Source organism: Haliotis rubra, unplaced genomic scaffold (genome assembly GCF_003918875.1).
Source record: "Haliotis rubra isolate DU_JTF1 unplaced genomic scaffold, ASM391887v1 Scf779, whole genome shotgun sequence".
NCBI classification, from domain to species: domain Eukaryota; kingdom Metazoa; phylum Mollusca; class Gastropoda; order Lepetellida; family Haliotidae; genus Haliotis; species Haliotis rubra.
In genome coordinates, this window is record NW_025767500.1 from 203,323 (window position 1) to 229,443 (window position 26,121).

At 43.2% G+C, this 26,121-nt stretch overlaps 1 protein-coding gene across 1 annotated transcript in view; it reads right to left on the bottom strand.

Annotated features, from left to right (window-relative positions):
- The window catches only part of LOC124260839 (neurofibromin-like), a 113,991-nt gene that overhangs the window by 76,332 nt on the left and 11,538 nt on the right, over nucleotides 1–26,121 (bottom strand). Inside the window, 25 exon segments of the mRNA XM_046695159.1 lie at nucleotides 299–338; nucleotides 341–414; nucleotides 1,612–1,748; nucleotides 2,729–2,801; nucleotides 3,862–4,001; nucleotides 4,494–4,665; nucleotides 5,946–6,127; nucleotides 7,801–7,907; nucleotides 7,910–7,976; nucleotides 8,663–8,736; nucleotides 9,835–10,021; nucleotides 10,467–10,650; nucleotides 11,337–11,416; nucleotides 12,461–12,574; nucleotides 13,202–13,330; nucleotides 13,923–14,045; nucleotides 14,923–15,135; nucleotides 15,910–16,086; nucleotides 17,063–17,128; nucleotides 19,028–19,131; nucleotides 19,674–19,749; nucleotides 20,179–20,249; nucleotides 21,627–21,733; nucleotides 23,629–23,747; nucleotides 25,058–25,126. Of these exon segments, the coding sequence (XP_046551115.1) occupies nucleotides 299–338; nucleotides 341–414; nucleotides 1,612–1,748; nucleotides 2,729–2,801; nucleotides 3,862–4,001; nucleotides 4,494–4,665; nucleotides 5,946–6,127; nucleotides 7,801–7,907; nucleotides 7,910–7,976; nucleotides 8,663–8,736; nucleotides 9,835–10,021; nucleotides 10,467–10,650; nucleotides 11,337–11,416; nucleotides 12,461–12,574; nucleotides 13,202–13,330; nucleotides 13,923–14,045; nucleotides 14,923–15,135; nucleotides 15,910–16,086; nucleotides 17,063–17,128; nucleotides 19,028–19,131; nucleotides 19,674–19,749; nucleotides 20,179–20,249; nucleotides 21,627–21,733; nucleotides 23,629–23,747; nucleotides 25,058–25,126 (2,885 nt within the window).

Genomic DNA, 26,121 nt, shown 5'->3' on the forward strand with positions numbered 1-26,121 from the left:
AAGCACGACGTAAAACCCACTTTCACCTCACCTCACCTCATATTCTGCCTGGCCTCAAACATTGAAAAAACATGCTGTTCAGAATGTAATGTAATTTCAATCCTTCTAATGCTCTAGACACTTTATTCAATCTTAGAACCATTGTAAATAAAGATCATAAATTAACACTATCATGGAAATATATCATCTGACAAAATCAGGCAATTTTATTTATAAGGTTTAAGCACAGCCTGCATACACAATGTCCATTGGCTTAACTTCCAATAACAAATCCTGGAGAACCAGTGTGATGACTTACTTGAGGAAGAGCTGCGACTTGGCCTCCATCAGGTCACCCGGTCACTCTCCTCAGGCTGCAGGGGCAGTCCGGCCAGCAGTGCAGCCACAGCCTCCATACTGGCCTGGTCCAAGTCCCTGGTCACACACAAAGATACACAGCATGATTGAGTTAAGACTTAGGTCACAGCGTTATTTCAGTCAAACAGCGACAAGGACACGCTACACTCATTACCATAAACAGGTGAGAATTCGAAATTATTTTTCTTCGCAAGTGACATGTAAAGATCCGGGTTAGAATTGGTCTTCAGCAACCCATGCTTATTGTAAGAGGCAACAAACAGTATCAAATGTCAGGCTCGCTGACTTGGTTAACACATGTCATCATATCCCAACTGAGTAGATCCCTGCTCATGTTGTTGATCACTGGATTGTCTGGTCCAGACGATTATTTACAGACCACCGCCATATAGCTGGAATATTGCTGATTGCGGCGTTAGACAACAAAAACAAAACTCTTCACAACCTTTACTTATATCCCCACCAAAACTAAGGGAAGTAACTACATGTTAAACCAGTGCAGGGAAAAGTTACAGTGATACTTTACTTCTTCTATCTAGTCATGAAATGACAGTTTTGCTCATTTAAAATAGCAAAGATTATGATTATTATTTCTGTGTCATTAAGCAATGTAAGGTTTAGCTCTTTTTGTCCATTTTTTGCATTATGATCATATCTCATATACTGAACCGAAACGGACCGAACCGAAGGCCTTGTACCGCAAAACGTACCGTACCGTGGTAAGAGCATACCGTTTCACCCCTACTAGGTAGGGCTGCACAATATAACCGGTTTACCGGTATTTACCGGTTCAGACATGAAAAAGATACATATTGCGATAGGCTGATCGAAAACCGGTATTTTGACATGCATTCGGAAAACGTCGTAACACTCGGAAATCTTCGGATAGTTCCTTGTTTCATTTGTGCCAAATATTATTCACATTTTTATTTTGTCATGATTAAAATTTGTTATTAAAGCTTAATCAAGCATAGTAATCTTGCTGTGTATTTGCTCTATAAATCAAGCAGTAACTCGATTATAAGTAGTTTTTGTATAAAAATACTTCATGCAATATATCGCAATATGAATATTCTCTGCACTACCCACCGTACTACTAGGCTAGCACTATCTAACCCTGCTGGACTGGTTATGTGGTGTTAACTCAGTGGTAGAAACCTGGCACCAACTGACAGGATCTGAAGATGATTGTTACCAAACCCTGACCTGCCTGTCGGTGATTGCGATTGGTTCACACTGTCACTACCCACTGACCTGGACATGCTGCAGATGTCGCCCTGAATGTTGACCTGGTGAGAGTTCCCCATGATCCAGTCTGTCAGGTACTCCACCAGCTTGTTCCTAAACTTCATCTCCTGGCGGAAGGTCAGCTCATCTCGACGCTGCATCATCTGAAAGAAGCGGTATTGAATAGAGTGAGTAAATAGGATGGTATTACTGCCACCAGTATCTCAAGTCTTCGCTGCAGATCTGGGAACAAGTATAGGCCTCTTGTCAGATCCTGATAAATCTCTGGCATCTGTGACAATATGTCAGCAAGGTCACAGAAAGTCAAACTCATCCACCATCAGCAGGCAAGTCCTGAGAGAGTGAGTGAGTGTGTATGGTTTCACGCCGCTTTTAGCAATAATCCAGCAGCATCACGGTTGGGGGACACCAGAAATGGGCTTCACACTTTGAACCCACGAGGGGAATCGAACCCGGGTCTTCGGCGGGACGAGCCGACACTTTAAGTCCTGAACAAACACCTGTGTACTTGCTATTTAACATCACGATCACAATATTCCAGCTATATCACAACAGCTTGTAAATAAAACAGTTTGGACCAAACAATCCGATGATTATCACTATGATAAACACCACTAATGTACGACAAAACAGGTTAAAGGATTTGGATTTGAATCCTGTGGGTTATTCCTACCCAGGTTAGACCAACATGTAGCTGGAATATTGCTGAGTGCTGTGTTAACAAACAAGCATGACAAATCAGCTTAACTATTAATGAAACAAGTACAAGTTTCTGGGGACAGATATTTCCAGGAGTGAGTGAGTGAGTTTAGTTTTACGCCGCACTCCAGCAATATTCCAGCTATATGACGGCGGTCTGTACATAATCGAAGTCTGGACCAGACAATCCAGTGATCAACAGCATGAGCATCGATCTACGCAATTGGGAACCAATGATATGTGTCAACCAAGACAGCTAGCCTGACCCCCGTTTTCCGTTAGTCTCCTCTTACGACAAGCATGGGTTACTGAAGGCCAATATTCTAACCCGAACCTTCCGTCGATATTTCCATGAATATCAAACGGCAGAGAAGAGGGTACTGCAGTGGAACTATAAACGGTAAACAGTAAACAGTAAACTTACCGCTTCCACCAGCTGACATAACTTGGTCTTGATCTGTATGGCATGGACTGATGAATCCAGGTGTCTCACATACCTGTAACAACAATAAGTCTGTGAATAGTGGATAGGAAAATAGCATTAATAATGCAAGGGACACAACTCTCAATACAAGCTGTTGCTCAACACATATATACAGAATTCTTCCTGCAAATGGTTATAGCTCTGTGCTGTCTCTACAGTCTTCTTAAATATCCTGTACCCAAAACCTTTGAGTCAGTTTGCTCAAACTCAGTTTTTGGCTTCAAATTTTGTACATTCTGTGTAGTCATGTAGACTGTTATCTTACTAGTTGAGTGAATGAATGAGTTTAGTTTTACGCCACTTTGAGAAATATTCCAGCAATATCACTGCGGGGGACACCAGAAATGGGCTTCACACATTGTACCCATGTGGGGAATCAAACTGGGTCTTCAGCGTGACGAGCGAACGCTTTAACCACTAGGCTACCCTGAGTGATATTAGTTTCAGGCTTTTGACAATTGGCAAAGTTGCAGATATCTTTCAGCTCTTGCATAAATCTTAACATCTAAGCATTCTCCATGACATACCTTACTTCTGCCAAACTCAAACTTTACCATGACGAATCAAACTTTACCATGATGAATCAAAAGCTTGAGGACAGGCAAAATCAATATGATCCTCCATATATGTCAAGTGTTGAAACGACTGCAGCCTTTCTAGTCATTACAAAATAAATTATCCTTTGGTCTTCTTGTTCCTACATAAGCATGAGTGAGTTTTAGCTTTACATCACTTTCAGCAATATTCCAGCAATATCATGGTGGGGGGACACCAGAAAGGGGCTTCACACATTGTACCCATGTGTGGAATCGAGCCTGGGTCTACAGCGTACCCCACCGCCCCACATAAGCATGAAATTCCTGTCTTATCAGTTAAAAACAAAAAGCTTGTGGTTCCGACCCTAAATATTCCCGCCGAGCCTAACAATTTTACTCACCTCATAATAAATGAAATTTATTTTCTGACACATGAGTAATCTAAAAATATTTTGCAAAAAAACCCAAAACCCCTACCTACCCTAGTTCTGAAATGTAGGAAATCGGAACCACAACATTTATTTTTTTGGGCCTTACCTGACAATGGTGAGCATAAGTGACTCAATGCTGGCCAGTCCCAGGTATTCACAGGGCTGGTCAGACTTCATCTCTAGGATGTTCTTCATGATGAAGATGACGTTCTCCACAAACTGGGTGTTCATGTCTGTGACAATCACCTGAAATATGAACCAGTATGACAGTCAAGGCAATGTGTAACTGAAGTTTTCATCGGGGTGATACAAGACAGTAAAAGGGGTCAAGTTGAATACAATCACCATATGTACTAGTTTCTTGGGAAACATGAGTGAGTGAGATTATATGCCTCTATAAACAATATTCCAGCAATATCGGGGGACACCAGAAATAGGCTTCACACAGTGTACCTATGTGGGGACACACAGTGTACCTATGTGGGGAATTGAACCCGGGTCTTCGGCGTGATGATCTAACACTATAACCTTTTAGCTTCATATTCAGCCAATTTCATTATTGAGTGAGTGAGTATGGTTTTACGCTGCTTTTAGCAATATTCCAGCAAAATCCCGGCTGGAAACACCAAAAATGTGCTTCACATATTCTACCCATATGGGGAAATCGAACCCAGGCCTTCAGCATAATTTCATTAATGAATTCGAAACATGAGTTATCAAAAACCAGCTTCTACCCACCTGTCCAGTGGCGTCGAAGTACTTGTCGACACAGACCTTGATCTGGTCAAACAGAATGGGGTAGAGGGCAGGGTTCAGCTCATGCCCCACCAGCTCCTTCACATGCTTCTGGATCTGCGCCCCGAACTTCTCATTCTGGAAGATCAGCAGCTTCAGGAGGTTCCCGATAAATCTGGAAACAGGCGAGGCTGGTGTTTACTACTCGTTCATTACGGTCTTGAAATCAATACTGCTCAAAAGAAGTTGAGAACTGCTTGCTTTATTCATATTTTGATATAAGGGTAATGCTATTTTTGAGGGCATTATCATTTGCAGACTGACTGACTGACTGAGTTTGGTTTTACGCACCGCTTTTAGCAATACTCCAGCAATATCATGGCAGGGGACACCAGAAAGGGTCTTCACACGCACTCCATGTGGAGATTCGACCCGGGTCTTCGGGCGTGACGAGCCAACGCTTTAACCATTAGGGCTACCCCATCCGCCCCATCATTTGCAGAAGCCCTAGGTCTTCCAGGCAGTTGCAAATTATAATGCCTTCAAAAAATAGCATTTCTTATTATTGCTAAAATACATGGAATTTGTTTTGAAAAGAAAAAAGGAAACAATGAAGGAATTTGACTGTAAGTTTACTAAAAGCCAACTTCTGACGGGTTGACTGACCCGAATGCAATTACGCCATTGAACAATTCAGGTGACATCAAAACAGAACGTGACGATATTCGACCTTGGCCTTTGACAAGACAATGGCCTGCAACATGTCAAACTATGTCAGACACAACATCAGTTTTCAGTGTTCGGTTTTGGTCCAACAACAACATTAAAAGTGCAATTGTTAAGGTTAGCACCAGCAAGGAAGCCAATATTACCGCTAAAGCGGGAATTCGGGTTGCTTTGACTTGTTTGCCCCAGAATGTCTGCCAGTCCAAAGCCAAAGTCGAATGAACCGTAAGCCCACGCACCCACTATGACGTCACTTGACACCAGAACTGATAGTGGCCCGTCATTAAGCAGTCCAATATCATCTGCAGTGGCCCGCAAATTTCTGATAATAGGAGGGCCGTTTCATGATAATTCCATGTATTTTAGCTATAATGAAGATCAATTCTAATCCGTGTCTATATTGGGGACAAGCATGGTTATCTGAAGACCAGTTATTACCTCAATCTTTATTGGGGACAAGCATGGTTATCTGAGGACCAGTTATTACCTGAATCTTTATTGGGGACAAGCATGGCTATCTGAAGACCAGTTATTACCTGAATCTTTATTAGGGACAAGCATGGTTATCTGAAGACCAGTTACAACCCAAATCTTTATTAGGGACAAGCATGGGATGCTGAAGACAAGTTCTCCCCGAGTGTTAAAGAGGTTGTCCTAAATCCCCTCTTGTGTTACATCAACCTACAGGAGTTTGAATTTAATGGAATCAAGTTATCCTGCTTCACTCACTGTGTGACTGGGCAATACTGGGTGTCATTGGCACAACTCTGCATAAGGCTAGACTTCCGCGCTGTGTCGACGTTGATGCCGGACATGCTGATGGTGCTGACGCGATGTGACTTGTTCTGCAGCCGGACACTGCCCAGGGCACACAGGAAGCCCGTCATGTTGGCCCACTCGTTCAGCTGGTCCTACAAAACACAATCATGGACACGTCACATAAGATGGGGTCACATAAGGTGGGGTCACAAAGGTGGGGTCACATAAGGTGGGGTCACATAAGGTGGGGTCACATAAGGTGGGGTCACATAAGATGGGGTCACATAAGGTGGGGTCACATAAGCTGGGGTCACATAAGGTGGGGTCACATAAGGTGGGGTCACATAAGGTGGGTCGCATAAGATGGGGTCACATAAGGTGAGGTCACATAAGATGGGGGTCACACAAGATGGGGTCACACAAGATGGGGTCACATAAGGTGGGGTCACACAAGGTGGGGTCACACAAGATGGGGTCACATAAGGTGGGGTCACATAAGGTGGGGTCACAGGAAGGTGGGGTCACATAAGATGGGGTCACAGAAGGTGGGGTCACATAAGATGGAGTCACATAAGGTGGGGTCACACAAGATGGAGTCACATAAGGTGAGGTCACACAAGGTGGGGTCACACAAGGTGGGGGTCACACAAGATGGGGTCACAGAAGATGGGGGTCACATAAGATGGGGTCACATAAGGTGGGGTCACATAAGGTTGGGTCACATAAGGTTGGGTCACATAAGGTGGGGTCACATAAGGTGGGGTCACATAAGATGGGGTCACATAAGATGGGGTCACATAAGATGGGGTCACATAAGGTGGGGTCACATAAGATGGGGTCACATAAGGTGGGGTCACATAAGACAAGATTACCAAGCTAACCACAGTCAAAGGTGAAAATGAGGCATTTCAGGTAAAGCAAAAGACAGTGTTTTCCTTTAGGAAGTTTCCATGTTCCCACAGACTTCACATACAGACCGTCGCAATGTATTTTGGAACAACTTTAGAAATCAACGTAGGCTGACAACCAGAAATGACAAGAAGTGACCAGTAATAATTTGACAGTCACTGGCTTCACTAATACAACCACTGTTTCCAACCAGAGTAATATGTCATGTCCTAAAAGGGCCAACCAGAAGTTGAATGAGTGAGAAACATTCAAGATGAAGATAACTATCACCTATAACCACATCCACACAAAGATCTTACAGCATCAGCTTCTATACATCTGATAGATCTTCAGACTTCTGACAGTCATACTATGAGTTGAGTTGAGGTGAGGTGAAATTGGGTTTAACGTCGTGCTGGAGAATATTTCGCTCATATGACGTCGTGCATGCGTGTGTATGTGTATGTGCGGCTGCTTGTACTAGCCCAGACTGAAGCTGGTTTTATAGTGCTAGCCCACTGAGATACCATGCCGCAGTGAAGCATGAATACCCCACTCAGACACATTATACTGACTCCGAGCCGACCAGTCCTTGTTGTACCCATTAATGCCGCGCCAGGCAGGGACCAACAAGTACCATATTTTAACGTCTTTTGGTATGACGCGGTCGGGGATCGAACCCGCGACCTTCCACTCTCCGGGTGGACGCTCTAACCACTACACCACGGAGGCGGTCACGACAGTCATACTATGCAAGCACAGACTCATGAGAGCATACAGCTAAGATTGCCATGTGGAGTGGGGTGATAGTTGTTCTTACCATTTGTCAGTAGTGTACGCATTGCTCATATTGTGACCAATCTTGTCTTATTCAGACCTCCAGTAAACCTAGCTACGACCTGAAAGTAAAACATGCTGTTGTTGCTGATGGACCTACCTCCAGTTCATGTTCGGTGGAGGCATGGTTGGGAGGTTTCCTCTTCATTTTGATCATGTCAGCAACGGGTCACCCTCTGAGTGTCATCGAAGAGTTCATGAGTTGGGTTTGGGGTAGGACTATTTCAGGTAACGGGTCACCATGTCCCAGTTCCGAATGCAGTCCTAGACCCAGGCCTGTAGGTTGGAGGCATGAGAGTGAGTGAGTGAATCAATGATGGTATTCAACCCCAAAATGAATTGTCAGCTTTAATGTGGTTGGAGAACTCGAAGTGATGCAGTCTAAGACTTTCAGCTCTTAGGTGAAGAACATGGTTTGGGACACACACGCCCAGAAATAAAACCAGTGTGAATGGTATTTAACCCCATGATGACAGACGCCTGGCCCATCCAAGGGACACAACTCTGCAAACATGTGGCACTAATGACAAGGTCACAGACACCAGAGAAAGATATAATGGAATGAAACAGCTCAACTTGTACACATAAATGTGGAAATATCTCACTTTGACTGAATAAATGAATAATTTTGTACATTTCCATTATAAAGTCACATCACATTTGCCTATAAATATTTGAGTGACCAAGTGAATGTTAAAGTTTTAAAAGGCATTTAGAACTGATATGCACAAAGGGGAAAATTTATAGATGTCAACTTCTACTTAATGATAATGAACACAACATATTGGAAGATATTCTTGAATCAGGTGAATGGTGCGTAAATGTTGCTTCACACCACAAGTAAAGCACAAAATATATCTCCGTAATCTACATGTATAACAGAGTCTGGAGAGTGACAGTGGAAGCAGATCATCCAGTCTCCTCACTCAAAAGTGTAAGACTTAGAGGCTTGATGTTTGTACCTGAGAGTTTCCTGGTGTGGACTGATCTATCTTCCTCAATAAGGCCATTATACGCTTCTGGAGGGCTGCTCGACCTGGTCAAAAACAAAACTCAAATGAAATCCTGACAAATTACAGCTTCAGTCTTTCATTGTCTATTGGTTATTTGGATGTGTTTACAATCTTTCAACACTAAACACAAGATCCCTCTGTAACGTGTAATAAATCAGCCCTTCATTATTCCTGACATGAATTAAGAAATCCAAGGAATACTGTATATGAGGTAAATGGCGTCGAGATTCCACTTGGTTTCTGCTAATGTGTTACAAGGGAGGTATTATCTAGTAGATTCCATCATTTTGGTCTCAGAGGCTCTGAAACTGGAGTGAATATTACCTCACAGTTATCAATATTTCAGCTAAAACGTCTCCTGTACATTATTGGGTGATAAATAATGCAGGAAAACACACAATCTGCCAGGACACACGTCACCTTGACCCTCTTCTTCAGTCTAAGTAAACTTAGGCTCAGTATTATTCGTTACACTGCTATACTGAGTCTAACAAAACCTAGTAGAAGGTCCGTTAGCTAACCTTCTGGACTGACCAATCAGAACACAGCTTACCAAATCGCGAAAGTTAATATTCGCGCATACCGTTTGAACCTTTACCTAAAAAACTCGAACGATTATTTTCCACACCTGAGTGATACACGCAATGAGTAAACAGTCGCTGGAAATAGCGTTTTTGTCAATATTCAAGGATGTCATCTTGCGGAAATATAAGCTAATGGTAACCATGTTATTAGAATTTAGAAACCCCTAAGCATATATACTGCAGGTAGTCGTTGTCTGATTGGTTAAACCTGTTGGTCCGTCTCGACGGTCATTGGTCGCTCAAAGGTTAGCTGACGCGACCTTCTACAAGGTTTTGTTAGACTCAGTATAGCAGTGTAACGAATAATACTGAGCCTAAGTTTACTTAGACTGCCCTCTTCTTAAAACATTGGGCTAAAATGGTTTTACTGATCTGGCCGCTGATTCTTACCAAAACGGGCAAGGTGTACTTTGGTGATATTGTGTCCTGGTATGGGCCATATTTCAACCCTTAGGGAACAAACACCAATATCTAGCATCATCACCTACTACACAACAGATGCTGCTGCACAGTTTAATATCTTAAGGTTTCCCCTACCAGTGGTAAGGACGGTGCTAGCAGCTGCCAGTTCTGCGTAGACGTTGTAGTTGGGAAGTAGTTGTGTGACGGCCATCTCGTCAGCGCCGCACCGGATGTCTGCCTCCTCACACAGCAGACGGAAACAAGACATCGCCGTCAACACTGCGTCCATGTCGATACTCCACAGATACATGAAGAACACCACCTGCAGACAGGGGAGACAAACTCTTGAGTTCCGATTTTAACATCCTCTAATGAGCGACCAGAAAGATGGTCCCTAAAACTAATATTCCATCATTGCTGCTTATTCAGTGAGTCCAGCAGCACCTGATTTTCAACGTAGAAAACAAATGTAATGCGAGATGAAACGTACTAAATGTTTCTCTAAACTAATATCAGCATACACAAGTGAGCATACACTGAACACTGTTTTTAAATCTTCATGGTTTAGAGAGTATGCTTCATCTTAGGAAATCAGGAAATCTTCATCTTAGGAAATCAGGAAATTGGAAAAACTTTCTTTGCTGGCAATAAAAACAACAAATATGCTGGACTTAAAGTGACATGCGAATCGTCAAGAAAGAACATTCGTTATGTAAAGCCCAACAATCATCTTATTTGAACTGTCCCATGATGTTTGAAGCACTGACCTCCAGTTTGATGTGAGCTTGTATGCACACTGGGATGTTGCTGCCAACATTGGCATTGGCGCTGTGTTTCTGGAGGAATCGGTTCCGACACACCAGGATGTCCCGAAGCCACTTGAGGATCTCTGTGTAGTTGACGATCTGGTGCTGGATGAGGCGTTGGGAGATGTAGAACAACACCTGCGAGCTGAAAACAAACCACATTCATGTATGAGTGAGTGTGTATGGTTTTACACAGCTTTTAGCAATATTCCAGCAATATCAATTTCATACCCAGGGGAATTGAACCTGGATCTTTGGCATGACGAGTAAACACTTGAACCAATAGGCTACGCCACCACCCCACCACATTCATGTAGGCACAGTGAAAACATGCTAGCCTAGAAACCCTGTTAGTCTGAAAGCCCTATTAATCTAGAAACCCTTCCAGTCTGGATATGTCATGTTTGGCAAACTCTTTAGACCACAACCCCTTTGAGTCCGAATTTCTTGTTAAGCCAGAAACATTGGTCTTTACTTTCTCGTCAGCCTAGCATCCCTGAACAGGTTATTCTGTACAACCCGTAAGTCAAGGAATCCAGTTAGAGAAGAAACTCCATCAGTCCAAAAAACCTAACTTTCTGCACACCCAGTTAGTTCGGAATATCTGTTAGTTCATAACAATAACCTTTTGGCTCATCTACATAAAAGCTTGATTTTCTACTTTTCATATGACACAATAAGAACAACACTTCAGTTTAGCTGTAGAAACCATTTCATCAACAACATAAAATATATTCACACAACACTCCCATATTTCAATTGATACCATTTTTCAGCAATCCAGCAAACACTGACAAACACATCAGGGGAGACAACTCCTGCAGGACTAACCTGATGTCCCAGAAAGTGTTGATGGGAGCCTCAGGATTCCACAGCTCAATGTTCTCCGGCTGATGTAGGCAAAGCAAAGCCTAGAGAGAAAGGAAAACACACAAATTAGATCAAACCAAATATATTTTGCTGAAAATAGCCATGTTTGTCTCACATGTTCAGACAAAAATCTAATAAAAATGATAAGTACCATATATTCTATATCCGACACATTATTTAATGATGAAGTAATTTTGCCCCAAGATATTATCCCTCTTTATTAGAGTCAAAACAACAATGTTCACATAACAGCAGAATTAATAATGGGTGCCAATTTCAAGGCCTTTTCAAGACTTTCCATTCACTTTTCCAGACTTCTCAAAGCAGAACAAAACAAATAGTGCCATGTCAAAGCCCTTTCAATACCCTGGAAGTGAAATCCAGAACAATCAAGCCTGAACCAACCCTGGTTTAACAACTCTGATGTCATGTGAAATCAGAACAATCAAGCCTGAACCAACTGTTGTTGCAGATTTGGAGTCAAGGTTTCCAGAGCTTTTCTAACTGTACATTTTAACAAATACACCTGACACAAATATTGGTAAATTAGGGACCGTTCATAATTTATGACTAGGGGGTGATGATGATTATTAGGGGTCACCCATTTTGTTCGGTGTGTGTGTGTCCATGCAATGGTGTAAAGGCGGCGAGGTAAGGGTGTCCGTTCCAGCAATTTTGCACACATGCACTAGGGAGTCAGCAATATTGGACATAAAATTATTACAAAAATATGATCAGTAATTATGGGAAGGATGGGGAGAGGGGTGTGTGTGTGTGGTGTGTGTGGTGTGTGTGTGTGTGGTGTGTGTGTGTTGGTTATTGATTTTGTACATGACATGCAGGGGAGTTCACTTACATTTTACCAACAACAAAAAAAATTTGGGGGGGGTGTGTCATTGTACATGCTTCACCCCTTAGCCATAAATTATGAACGGTCCCTTAGTCAGATTTTTAGAGATCTTATATATCAACCATAACATGATTCAAGTCAGTGAAATCACTTGAGTCTGTTGATGTTGGAATAAGTTTGTTGATTTGAACACAACAGATTCTCGTGGTTTCTCCATTATGTATTTATACTGTACCTCCATGGCTTTCTGGGCAACATCAGTCATCCACTGTTGATGTACGAGGGACACCAGGCTGGTGATCAGCTCCAGGGTGCTGCGCTGGATCTCATGCCCTGGCTTGCCTTGATTCTGGGACACAAACCACACAAAGTCACTGACAGGAGGATCGGGATCATTTACAGCTAACACCTTACCTGTCCAGGCAGTGATGACAAATCCTACATGGAATCTGATTCAGTTCAAAGTGATTAGTGTTAGTGATGATGTAAGTATTTTTGTGATTTATTTTAGATAACCGATCCCATAATGTTTAGATAGTATCTTTTGATAAGACATAAAGTTAGTTGATCTAGTTTTAAGCCACACTCATCAATATTCCAGCTATATGGTTGTAGTCTGTAAATAATCAGGGCCCCGTTCCTCAAAGCGATCGTAGCGCTACGACAGTCGTAAGTCTATGTTGAAGTATGGGAGTTACGATCATCTTAGCGCCACCCTGCTTTGAGGAATGGGGCCCAGGTCTGGACCAGACAATTCAGGGATCTACAGCATGAACATCGATCTACACAATTGGGACCACGATGACATGTGTCAACCCAGCAAGTGAGTCTGTTAGTGGCCTCTTACAACAAGCATGGGTTGCTGAAGATCAATTCTAACCAGGATCTTCATGGGTCTCAGACATAAAGATAACATATATACTGACACCTATCTATCTGGGGACACACTTAAACACCAACAACCAGATATACTCACATGCAACATGAGATACGGATCAGCGTGGATGAGCTTCACTATCCACAGTAGGATGTACTTGTAGCTAGTCAGTGTCTCATCTGACGTGGCTCTCGTTAACGTGATGGCCTTCGTCATTCTGGTTAATGTCTGTCAAAAGAAACAACAACGCTCATTTTCAAGATACGGGTAAAAAATGATGCACAGTATTTGATCAGAGAGGAATTTATTCCAAAACACAATAAGTCAAATGGATTAGAGTGCACTCAAAATCTATTTTCAACTCCCTGGGGAGTATACAATCCAACCTGGCAATGAGGTTTAAGGTTACCATCACATCCTACCAGGTACCCATTTACTGCTGGATGAACATGGACACATTTCAAACAAACTCACATGTCTAAAGACTAAAATGGTATACCACTTGTAATATACGTTAGGGTGGGTCACTATATGGTGGAAACAACACCAATGCAACATTAAACTTTTATATACAGCAGCAGTCTGTAAATGATCAAGTCTGCACCAGACAATCCAGTGATCAACAGCATGAGCATTAATCTAGGCAATTGAGATACAATGACAGGAGTCAACCAATTCAGTGAACTTGACCACCAGATCCCGTTAGTCACCTCTTACAACAAGCAAGGGTGGCTAAAGACCAATTCTAACCTGGATCTTCACCGGTATCTATTACACCGAGTTCTAACTGCTTCTACAACCAACACATTGGCAGCTTTACCTTGGGGCAGTTATGGCTGCTGAAGCCCTGTGTGACCTTATTGACGATGTCTGTGAACATGTTCCTCAGTTCTCCGGCTTTGCCGTAGTTGAGGCTGATGTCTGGCCACCACGCCAGGCGGGGCTGGAGACAAGAAACATACATGTTACTGGGGTGACAACTAGTTGACATAAACATTAGTCACAACCATTACACAACCAAGAACCGATTTTAGTAACTGACATCAGATTTTAATTATTTCCACAATAGCATACTTTCTCTAAATCCCCACTCCCTGGCCTCAATGAATCCCCATTCTCATGTTATTTTCACATCAGATTGACTCAAAGAACAGATTGACTTTACTTGAACATTAACTCTCAAATGTTTCCACTTTGATCAAGCTTTCAAAGAACTGTTAACTTTTAACAAATTAAGCCTTGGTTTCACAATGTTTGACACACCATCACGTGACTATTGGCACGCTTGGATGCATAAAAGTGAAAATAGATATTGTGACATTGCTTCAGTTCAGGCCAAACAAATACCCACAGTGAGTGAGTGAGTTTAGTTTTATGCTGTTTTTAGCAACATTCTGTCGGGGGACACCAGAATTGGGCTTCACACTTTGTACCCATGTAGGGAATCGAACCCATTCTTCAGTGTGACTAGCAAATGCTGTCACAACTAAGCTACCCTCTGTTCCAAATACACCCAGAAACATAGTTCTACTTCTGTTGTGAGTGATTGAGTGATTGAGTGAGTGAGTTTAGTTTTACGCCGCACTCAGCAATATTCCAACTATATGGCGGCGGTCTGTAAAGAATTGAGTCTGGACCAAACCATCCAGTGATCAACACCATGAGCATCGATCTACGCAATTGGGATACGATGACATGTGTCAACCAAGTCAGCGAGTCTGACCACCCGATCCTGTTAGTCGCTTCTTATGACAAGCATGGGTTACTGAAGATCAATTCTAACCCGGATCTTCACGGGTCTACTTCCGTTTTCGTCTTACCTGTGTGATGATCCGATGGAGGGCATTGACAAGCACAAAGTGATACATGGGAGGTGAGTGGCTGTTGAGGCAGACTTTGAGTACATCATTGTTGTGTGGCGTGATGCGGAAACAGGACACGAAGCAGTCGATGTAAAGGTCAAGGTCCTGCCCGAACATGCCCTGACCCTTGTAGAACGGTTTACTGTTGGAGGGCGGATTGAACAGCAGCGTCTGGCCAAACAACATGAACAATGTATAACACTTGATGATTTTACATTCAAACTGCTCATAAAGAGGGACCAGAATTTCTTGTAGTGGGGTGGTAGTTGTGTAGACGGATTAAACAGCAGTGTCTGGCCAAACAATATGTATAATGCATAACACTTGATGATTTCATATTGAAACTGCTCATTATTTTAGCAGGGTAGAAGACTCAGCCAAATTGATTGTACAGGAGTCTAGTCTGGGGCAAATAGATTATTAGTTTCCTTATTGTTTGTACATAATCGAGAGTCTGGACCCGACAATCCAGTGATCAACAGCATGAGCATTAATCTACACAATTAGGATTCGATGACATGTGTCAACCAAGCCAGCGAGCCAGACGACACAATCCCATTAGTCGCCTCTTAGGACAAGCACAGGTAGTGAAGTCAAATTCTAACCCGGATCGAATTTGATTATTAGTGCAGACTAGGCCCCTGTAAATTGCTTAGGGGTTTAAGCTACTAGGAGGATGGGAAAGTGAAGTTGCCCAGTGGTAATAAAACAATTCCTTTCAAGACATCATGACAGGGATTTAGATGGGTTATACATTTTTGAGTCCAAAGGCCTCAGAATCTTTAATGGTTGTGATCCCAGGAGAAAAAAATGGGAATACCAACCCAAAATATGACTGTCACAGAAAAATTTAAAAAGATTAATATAGAAAAACTTAGTAAAAAATGGCTAATGATAGCATTCCACTGGGTATTTTATGACAGCAGTATGAAGCAGTGAGTGTACCTTGAGATCCTGAATGACCGACTGCACCAGAGAGAAGAGAACGTTGAGACTATCATTGATGCTGATGTATGTGGAGGCTTTACATAGTCGCACACACGTCACAGCAGCGCCCTCTGTGAACTGCTTGTTGCCACCGTGACACGCGATAGCTCGCTTCACTTCATCTATAAAATGTTTCTGTAAAACAAATAATGGGGATAAGATTCCCTGCACAAAACCTGTCACAACTACCTGTCAATCGTTACAGTTTGTCAATGGCTACAGAAAAGTCAGAAATACATGTTCCTTAGAAAAGTTAATCGAGTGAGTGAGTTTAGTTTTACGTCGCACTCAGCAATATTCCAGCTATATGGCGAAGGTCTGTAAATAATCGGGTGGGGACCAGATAATCCAATGATCAACAGCATGAGCATCGAACTAAGCAATTAGGAACAGAAGACATGTGTCAACCAAGTCAGCGAGCCTGACTATCCGATCCTTTCAGTAGCCTCCTTCGACAAACATGGGTTACTGAAGATCAATTCTAACCCAGATCTTCACGGGTGAGACTTGTGGTGTGGTGTGGTGTGGTGTGGTGTGTGGTGTGGTGTGGTGTGGTGTGGGTGTGGTGTGGTGTGGTGTGGTGTGGTGTGGGTGGTGTGGTGGGTTTGGGTGTGGCGTGCATGGTTGTGGTGTGGTGTGGTGTGGTGTGGTGTTGTGGTGTGGTGTGGTGTGTGGTGTGGTGGTGGTGTGGTGTGGTGTGGTGTGGTGTGGTGGTGTGGTGTGGTTGTTGGTTGAGTGTGGTGTGGGTGTGGTGTGGTTGTTGGTTGAGTGTGGTGTGGTTGTGTGGTGTGGTGTGAGTGTGGTGTGACATGGTGTGTGGTGTGGTGTGGTGTGGTGTGGTGTGTGGTGTGGTGTGGTGTGGTGTGGTGGTTGTGTGGTGTGGTGTGGTGTGGTGTGAAGTGGCATGGCATGGCTGTGGTGGTTTGGTTTTGGTGGCATGGAGCATGGTGACATGGTGGCGTGCGCATGGTGGGTTTGGTTGTTGGTGAAGTGTGACATGGTGGTGTGATGTGATGCTGCGGCGTGACATACACGTCACCTTCATTACACTGTTCTCACAACTTCACTTGGTTAATGTGAGACCCACTGACTACAGGTAGCGGTGACTCACCTTCCTGAGGTGTTGCTGGGAACACGGTGCTCCTGTGTCAGCGTTGTTGATCTCCTCCAAGATTTTCTAAAAACAAAACAAAGTTTAATATCTGACCACTTGCATATAGCTAGATTTTGTACCAAAGAGTCAGGATATATAGAGTATTTCAAACTTCGAACTACTAACAGTAAAACTGGAAAGCAAATCTGATGAATTTAATTTTTTATTTTCATTAATTCAGAGAACATAAACATTTTCCTCTCAGGCAAAACCAATAAATGACTGTCTGTTTATCAGAGTCTTTGAAAGTTCAGTCCTTGTGGTTTTAATTTCGTAGGTTGGTATATTATTTGTAAGAATTAAGGAAGAAATTGCATGTTAATATTTTGGTTGGAAATTTGTATCAACATGAAAAATAAGGCCAGCTGTGATTTCAGGTAATGCTGCAGACCATCAAGATGTGTTACAAAATCAAATACAGCACTCTATAGTTGAGTCTTTGGAGAGGTGACGAGCTGATGAACTGAGTTATTTCTCACCGGACAGAGAATGAGTAGCATCATCTGAAGGGGGCCAGACCGACACTCTCCTCTTGGACCCTCTGTCAGTGCATTTGAAGTGTTCAAACATCTTGTCACAGCACTCTGGAAATAACAGTATATATTGCATCAAATTTCAAGCCTGACCACCCTATTCCGATAGTCGCTTCTTAACGACATATCGATCATGGGCTGCTGAAGACCAATTCTAACCTAGATCTTCGTGGTGTGGTGTGGTGTGGTGTGGTGGTGGTGTGGTGTGGTGTGGTGTGGTTTGGGTTTGGGCGTGGTGTGGTGTGGCTATCTGGCAATTTGGTAATGTAGTGGTTGTTGGTTGAAGTGTGACATGGTGTGAGCGGTGGTGTGGTGTGGTGTGACATGGTGGCGTGGTGTGGTGTGGTGTGGTGTGGTGTGGTGTGGTGTGGTGTGGTGTGAAGTGTGGCAGTGGCATGGTTTGGTTTGGTGTCCCTAGCCATGGTGTGACATGGTGGTTGGTGTGGTTTAGCCTGAACCCCCATTCCAAGGCACATGAGAAGCCTGACAATCAAGGTTTCACAAGCACTCAGACAGACCTAGGAGCTGCCAGGTGACAGTCACACCCGCAATACCTCGATGTTAGGTCAATTGGTGAAGTGTGAACTAATAGTAATGGGTTGGTTCAGAGAATCAAGAGTCGAAGCTCAGCTGTTCGACCGAACTCCTATCCCGAGACATCGAGTAGCCTGTGGTTTGTGGTGGTGTGGATGTGACACTGTGCGTGACGCTTAGGGTCGCCACAAGTGTGACATGGTGCTTCATGCATGTGACCTGCATGTGGCCTGCTGTGTCGCGTGACATACCGCGTCACCTTCATTACACTGTTCTCACAACTTCACTTGGTTAATGTGAGACCCATTGACTACAGGTAGCGGTGACTCACCTTCCTGAGGTGTTGCTGGGAACCACGGTGCTCCTATGTGTCATGGCGTTGTTGATCTCCTCCAAGATTTTCTAAAAACAAAACAAAGTTTAATATCTGACCACTTGCATATAGCTAGATTTTGTACCAAAGAGTCAGGATATATAGAGTATTTCAAACTTGAACTACTAACAGTAAAACTGGAAAGCAAATCTGATGAATTTAATTTTTTATTTTCATTAATTCAGAGAACATAAACATTTTCCTCTCAGGCAAAACCAATAAATGACTGTCTGTTTATCAGAGTCTTTGAAAGTTCAGTCCTTGTGGTTTTAATTTCGTAGGTTGGTATATTATTTGTAAGAATTAAGGAAGAAATTGCATGTTAATATTTTGGTTGGAAATTTGTATCGAACATGAAAAATAAGGCCAGCTGTGATTTCAGGTACGTTGCAGACCATCAAGATGTGTTACAAAATCAAATACAGCACTCTATAGTTGAGTCTTTGGAGAGGTGACAAGCTGATGAACTGAGTTATTTCTCACCGGACAGAGAATGAGTAGCATCATCTGAAGGGGCCAGACCGACACTCTCCTCTTGGACCCCTCTGTCAGTGCATTGAAGTGTTCAAACATCTTGTCACAGCACTCTGGAAATAACAGTATATATTGCATCAAATTTCAAGCCTGACCACCCTATTCCGTTAGTCCTCTTACGACGATCATGGGCTGCTGAAGACCAATTCTAACCCAGATCTTCATGTGTACCTAATTATTGAAACTGATGCCATGGCAGACATATTTCTATATAGACAGATATCAGTCATTGATTTATCATCATTTTCAACATGTTCAGTGCTCACATAACCAAGTGAGTGAGTGAGTTTAGTTTTATGCCGCACTGAGCAATATTCCAGCTATATGGCAGCGTTCTGTAAATAATCGAATCTGGACCAGACAATCCAGTGATCAACAGCATGAGCATCGATCTGCGCAATTGGCAACCCATGACATGTGTCAACCAAGCCAGCAAGCCTGACCACCCGATCCCGTTAGTCGCCTGTTACGACAAGCATGGGTTACTGACGGCTCATTCTAACCCGGACCTTCACGGGTACATATAACCAAGAAATACTAACGTAAAATTGCCAGTAACAGATTTCACTGAGTCTTCACGAGACGTACAACATACCCTGAAGCTCATCATTGGGCCTCTTCTGGAGATCTGTGAACTCATGAGGGTAGTTGTCCATCCAGTTCCACACCGCCTGCAACACGGAGCCACAAGGTACCAAATGGAGGACGAGAACACAGGCAAGTGGAATGACCAAACGCAAAATATTCAAACCTCTGAATAACCTGCATTTTCACGTAATTTTCACAATACATGTCACCATTGCCCAATAATTTGTAAATTTAAAAAAAACAAAACAAAAACAAAAAAGTATAACGAAGGGATGCCGAGAAAGTGCGGGCAGCTTGAACCCCAAACCATCAGTTGTGGTTATGCTTGTCCTTGTGTTTCGACAGTTGTAACCCTTTTAATTTTTTATCAAACAGAAAAATCAGTATTTTTGCTTGTGTAATTTAAAAAAACAGACGATAACTGCCTTGTGATCCTCCCCAAAATCTGACCATGACATGGATTATCTCCCTTGAGATATTAACACGCCACTATTGTCCTGTCGACTACTCACCTTCTCCAGGTTCTGGCCCAGCGTGATGAGTACCTGCCTTGACTTGAGAGACTTGAACTTTGACACAACTTCTGTAACAAACAGCAACAATAACAGCCAACAGCAACAATAACAGCCAACAGCAACAATAACAGCCAACAACAACAATAACAGCCAGCCAACAGCAACAATAACAGCCAACAGCAAGAGCACTGACAAAGTGGAATGGCTACCCTTGTTTTCAGGATACATATAGAGTATCGGCAGTGTCAGTGAATTTTATCACTGAGAACACACAGCATCACCATTCTATGAAGATCTACTGAATCCTCACTCTTCCTTATGTTCTCCCCTAAAACTCACTTTCCACACTCCATTATCCTCCCTCCATGTTGATTCTGATTTAGAATAGGTCGTTTCCAAACATGTCTGTTCGTACAGACTTAATCGGCAATGTGTTTGTCCCTGCTGACTGCCATTCATCATTCACCAACATTATGGATTGTCATTATGTCAATCCCTGGTTTGTCTGCTGTAGACTAAATTATTTCCCTGAATGATGACCCAGTGACCCCCTGACCCTGTACCCCCCTACCTCCCCTGATACCCCACACACCCTCCCATAACCCATCCCCTGTCTCAGTACCCCCACACCCCATTACCCTCCCCTGTCCCAGTGCCCCCCAACCCCATTACCATTCCCCCTGTACCCTACCCACACACCCCTTACCCTCCCCATTACCCAGTACCCCATTACCTCCCTGTACCCTCCTCCCTGACCCAGTACCCCCACACCCCCCATTACCCTCTCCTGACCCCTGACCAAGCACCCACACCCCCATTATCCTTCTGTCCTAGTACCCCCACTACCCTCCTCCCCTGTCCTAGTACCCCCACACTCCCATTACCTTCTCCTGTCCCCTGACCCAGTACCCACCCCCCACACCCCATTACCCTACCCTCCCCTGTCCTAGTACCCCCACACCCCCAACCCCTCTCCTGACCCCTGACCAAGCACCCACATCCCCCCCATTATCCTTTCCCTGTCCTAGGTACCCCCCACCCTCCCCTGTCCCAGTACTCCCACACCCCATTACCCTCTCCTGACCCAGTACCCCACACCCCCATTACCTCCTTCCCTGTCCCTGTTCTAGTACCCCCACCCAGCTCCATTACCCTCCTCCCCTGACCCAGTACCCCCACACCCTCCCCCCTTGTCCCAGTACCCCCACACCCTTTACATTATCTCTCCTGTCCCCTGACCCAGTACCCCCACACCCCATTACCTTCCCCTGTCCCCCCAGTACCCCAGCCCTCCCCTGTCCCAGTACCCCCACACCCCCATTTACCCTGACCCCTGACCCAGTACCCCCACACCTTCCCCTGTCTCCTGACCCAGTACCCCAACACCCCCATTAACCTCCCTTGTCCCCAGCACCCCCACACTCCAACACTCCCACTGGCCTCACCATTGAGCAGCTTGCTGAGTCTGGCCAAGTCCATGTTCATGTGTTGGATGAGCTCCAGGTCCGTGAGATCTGACGGGTCTTCACTGCACGTCGATAGAGTCACCAGTCTGAAAATTGACATTCCATGAACTTGGTTAACAAACAAACATTGTAATCTCACAGTTAGACTAGTCGCAAAATACAGAATTCATGAAGACTGACTGACTGACTGAGTTTGGTTTTATGCCGCTTTGAGCAATATTCCAGCAACATCACGGCTGGGGACACCAGAAATGGGCTTCGCACATTGTACCCATGTTGGGAATCGAACCCGGGTCTTCGACGTGACGAGCCAACGCTTTAACCACTAGGCTACCCCACCGCCCCGAATCCACGAAGAAGGGGAACACAAGCAAACATTGTACTGCTCATGTTCACACAAATCTGTAAATGGATGAATAAGTGTGTATAACTGTAATGTTCAAAGTTAAAGGTTCAAGGAGGTACTAGATTCAAACACCACTGGAGAAGATCCATGGAATTTTAGAAAGCTGATTAAAATAATAATAACTATAACTTAAATAATTTTATTTTTGAATGAAATGCAAGCTACATTTATAACGATCCAAATAAACCACAAAAGGAGCAAAACTATGGCTATTTTTCCATTTGTGACATGTCATAACATTCAAGTCTTTTCTTTTATAATTTCATTTTTACGTAATCAGAAAATTATTGAGTAAAAGATTCTTTAAATAATATGTATGGTCAGCTTATTTCTCGAAGCTGACGTTTTCTTCGCTGTAACATGATGAAACAACGGAAAATACCTTAAGCTTTCGGGCTAAGTGATAATCGATCCGAGAGAGAACGCTTGATGTCGGGCAAGTCAAAGCTCTCGAACATATACAACATCACTGTAGCCTGCTAAATGGTATTTTCACAGTTGTACAGTTTATTTTATTGATAAAGATTGTTTTTCTAACGATCGCCTACAGTCTGCTATAAGGGTCGGATTGGTCAAAATCAGACAAGTGACCTAAGGCAGCCAATCATATTACGGCAATGGATACCGCCCCTCGTGAAACGGTAAAACTTTTAGATTTGACAAACAAAGTTTTGGGGTAAAATAATGCTATTCTGGAACATGGTTAAGCAAGAAATCACGTCACCTATACGTGAATTATGGAACTTTATTGGACGTGACGTGCTAGGTTATGACTCGCCAGACAAAAAATGCTTCATGTATGTATTTGTACGATTAAACATCGTGAAAGTCCTAATAAACTTTATGAATGCTGTTGTTGATTTTATTCATTAGTTTATTCAATTCTATTTAATAATTTCCTCTAAACATCAAGTACTTTGCTCTTTGACAAATGTTATTGTGGCCCCAGCGTCGGGCTATACGTAGTTCGAGAATCGTTGTTTTCAATAACATTGGGGAAAATAGTTTATAATTTTAATTCTGCTGATAATATATGATAAATTGAAATTTAATAAGTGTTTTGTAGACATTGTGAAATGTGATAGATTTGATATATGAATCAAAAGTCAGGTAGGTTCCTAAAATTATGTCGGTGTTTGATAATGTGCCAGCAACATGGTAAACATGATCCATTTGCCCTGAAACACAATTTTTAAGATTATTGCTTGGATCAGTTGAAGAGCTGTCATATTCCATAAGGAATCACAATGGGTTTTAAACCTCTTTGTAGACATGCTGGGACATGGTGATGGACAGCAGGACACGATTCCCACAAACTGACTGAAAGGCCTTCAAATCCCATATCAAGCACTGGCATCCCTTTAAGCATTGAACAGCTATTCCTGGAAGTTGGTAATCTAGACCATGCCATTAGGAAAGCAGCATTCGAATTAAAATTTCACAAACATATGTATCAGCTAATGGTTGGTGTAACAAATCAAAGGAATATAAAATAATTCAAATAATAAAATAATACAAAAAAATCAATAACTGCAATCATAAAATATAAACATGATATTGTTATCACACACGCACCTTGCTGAGATGCGGCTGAAGACGGCAGTGAAGTTGTTGAGGCTGAGGGCAAACAGGACCTCGGAGGCCAGCTTCTTGAGCTGCATCATCACAGGGGTGTCACTCTGCTGGTTCAAGAACTGCAACAGAATTATAGCATTTAGTAACACTACGTTACATGCTGACACAGCAATATTCCTACAAACCAATGGTTGATGTTAAGAACATCACCCATGGGAAGGTCACTGAGCCTTAAACCACTGAATTAGTCACCTCAACTGATGAGCATAGGTTACTGCAGTGAGTGAGTGAGTGAGTGAGTGGGTTACTTCCAGTTACATCATGAGGTGAGGTGAGGTGAAATTGGGTTTAACGTCGTGCTTGAGAATATTTCGCTCATATGGCGACGATGCATTGGCGTGATTGTATGTGCTTTTCTTGGATATATGTGCTTCCTGCTTGTACGAGAGAGACTATGAGTGAGATAGACTTAGGCTGGTCTTTATAGTGCTAGCCCACTGAGATAGTTCATGTAAAAAAAGTGAAGCATGAATACCCCACCCTGAGACACATTATACTGACTCGAGTCGCCCAGTCCTTGTTGCTTTCCCATTAATGCCGCTTAGCATCAGTACGGGACCATCAGTACCATATTTTAACGCCTTTTGGTATGGACGTTGTCGTTGATTGATTGACCAATTGATTTACGGTGGTCTCAACCACTACACCCGTGAGGCGTTAGTTACATCATGACCTGTGAGTTGACTGTCGCAGGAAAATGCAAGTGATGCAGGTCTCAAACATTTACCATTAGCTGAATCCTGTGAGCATGAGTATGGTGCTTACAAGCACGGAAACCTTTTCAAGGCAACACAGGGTTTGATCTACAATCATATGTTTCTGGTGTGCCAAAGAGATCCAACTCTGCACTGTTAAGAGTAATGCCTTAGACAACTGGGCTGCCCTTGTCCCAAATGTACATTCAGTACACAGATGACACAGATGGGTGTCATATGTTGCCATAGGGATAGTCTGGTTTTCAACAGCATTTAAGCTCGATCTCAAATTAAAAAGAGGAAACCCAAAATGAAGCAGTTGAAAGGGGACATCACTGACTGACTGACTGAGTTTGGTTTTATGCCGCTTTAAGCAATATTCCAGCAACATAATGGCGGAGGACACCAGAAATGGGCTTCACACATTGTACCCATGTGGGGATTCGAACCCGGGTCTTCAGCGTGACGAGCCAACGCTTTAACAACTAGACTACCCCACCGCCCGGACATCACTGAATTCAACAGCATAAAAAGACTATATCAAGCATCACTCTCAGGATGAAGGCACTGAACCCATGACCTTCAAGTTCCTGAACAACAAAGGGACACAACTCTGCCCACTCATACATGTGTTGGATCACCTTGAAAATGATCTCTCCAGATTGGAGCCTTACCTTGCATATCTCCGGGAGAAGCAGCTTCACATACATAGCTTCATCCAGGCGGGAGGTGTCCTTCGGTTGCTGGCAACAATACAACAGTGTAAGACAGAGGTCAAGGTCACATTGCTACATAAGTTGAATACATAAGAAAACATAGGCGAGGACTAACTGACTGAGTTTGGTTTTACGCCGCTTTTAGCAATATTCCAGCAACATCACGGCGGGGGACACCAGAAATGGGCTTCACACATTGTGCCCATGTGGGGATTCGAACCCGGGTCTTCGGCATGATGAGCCAACGCTTTAACCATTAGGCTACCCCACCGCCCCACATAGGCGAGGAAACAAAGTGACTAAAACTTTTACCAAAAAACAGTTCGGCCTTTTGTATTTTGGTCGGTATACAATTGATCTTGTCTACTTCAAGATAACATATCCCACACCAAGAGTTTTTGACACATATGAAACATTCATTAGGCTAACATTTTAGCAATTCCAGTCTCTTAAATATATTTTGTTCTATTTACCTAAAATCGAAAATATCCAAACACATGATAAGTATTGAAAACATTAGTGATCCAATATTTCAAACATAAAGCAACATTTCTTTCTACTTTATGGCCAGGGTGCCGTTGTACAAAACAACCTTAGCGCTAAGGTTACCCTAAGTCTATGTTAAGGTATGGGAGTTACGGTCACCTTAGAGCTAAGATCGCTTTGTACAACGGCACCCAGGCAAACAAACTGATGGCTGAAATCATGAGCATCAATCCATATCACTTGATTCTGAGAATACAATCTGCCAGGGCTCCGTTTCACAAAGCTCTCGTAAGCCTAAGATCCTAAGATAGCATTCATTCTCCCATACTGTAACAGCTCCATTTCACAAAGCTCTCGTAAGCCTAAGATCTCGTAACTTTTCTCGTAGCATTTGTACCTCCTATACTGTAACGGCTCCGTTTCACAAAGCTCTCGTAAGCCTAAGATCTCGTAACTTTTCTCGTAGCATTTGTACCTCCCATACTGTAACATTGACTTACCACAGTCGTAGCGTTACGAGAGCTTTGGGAAACGGG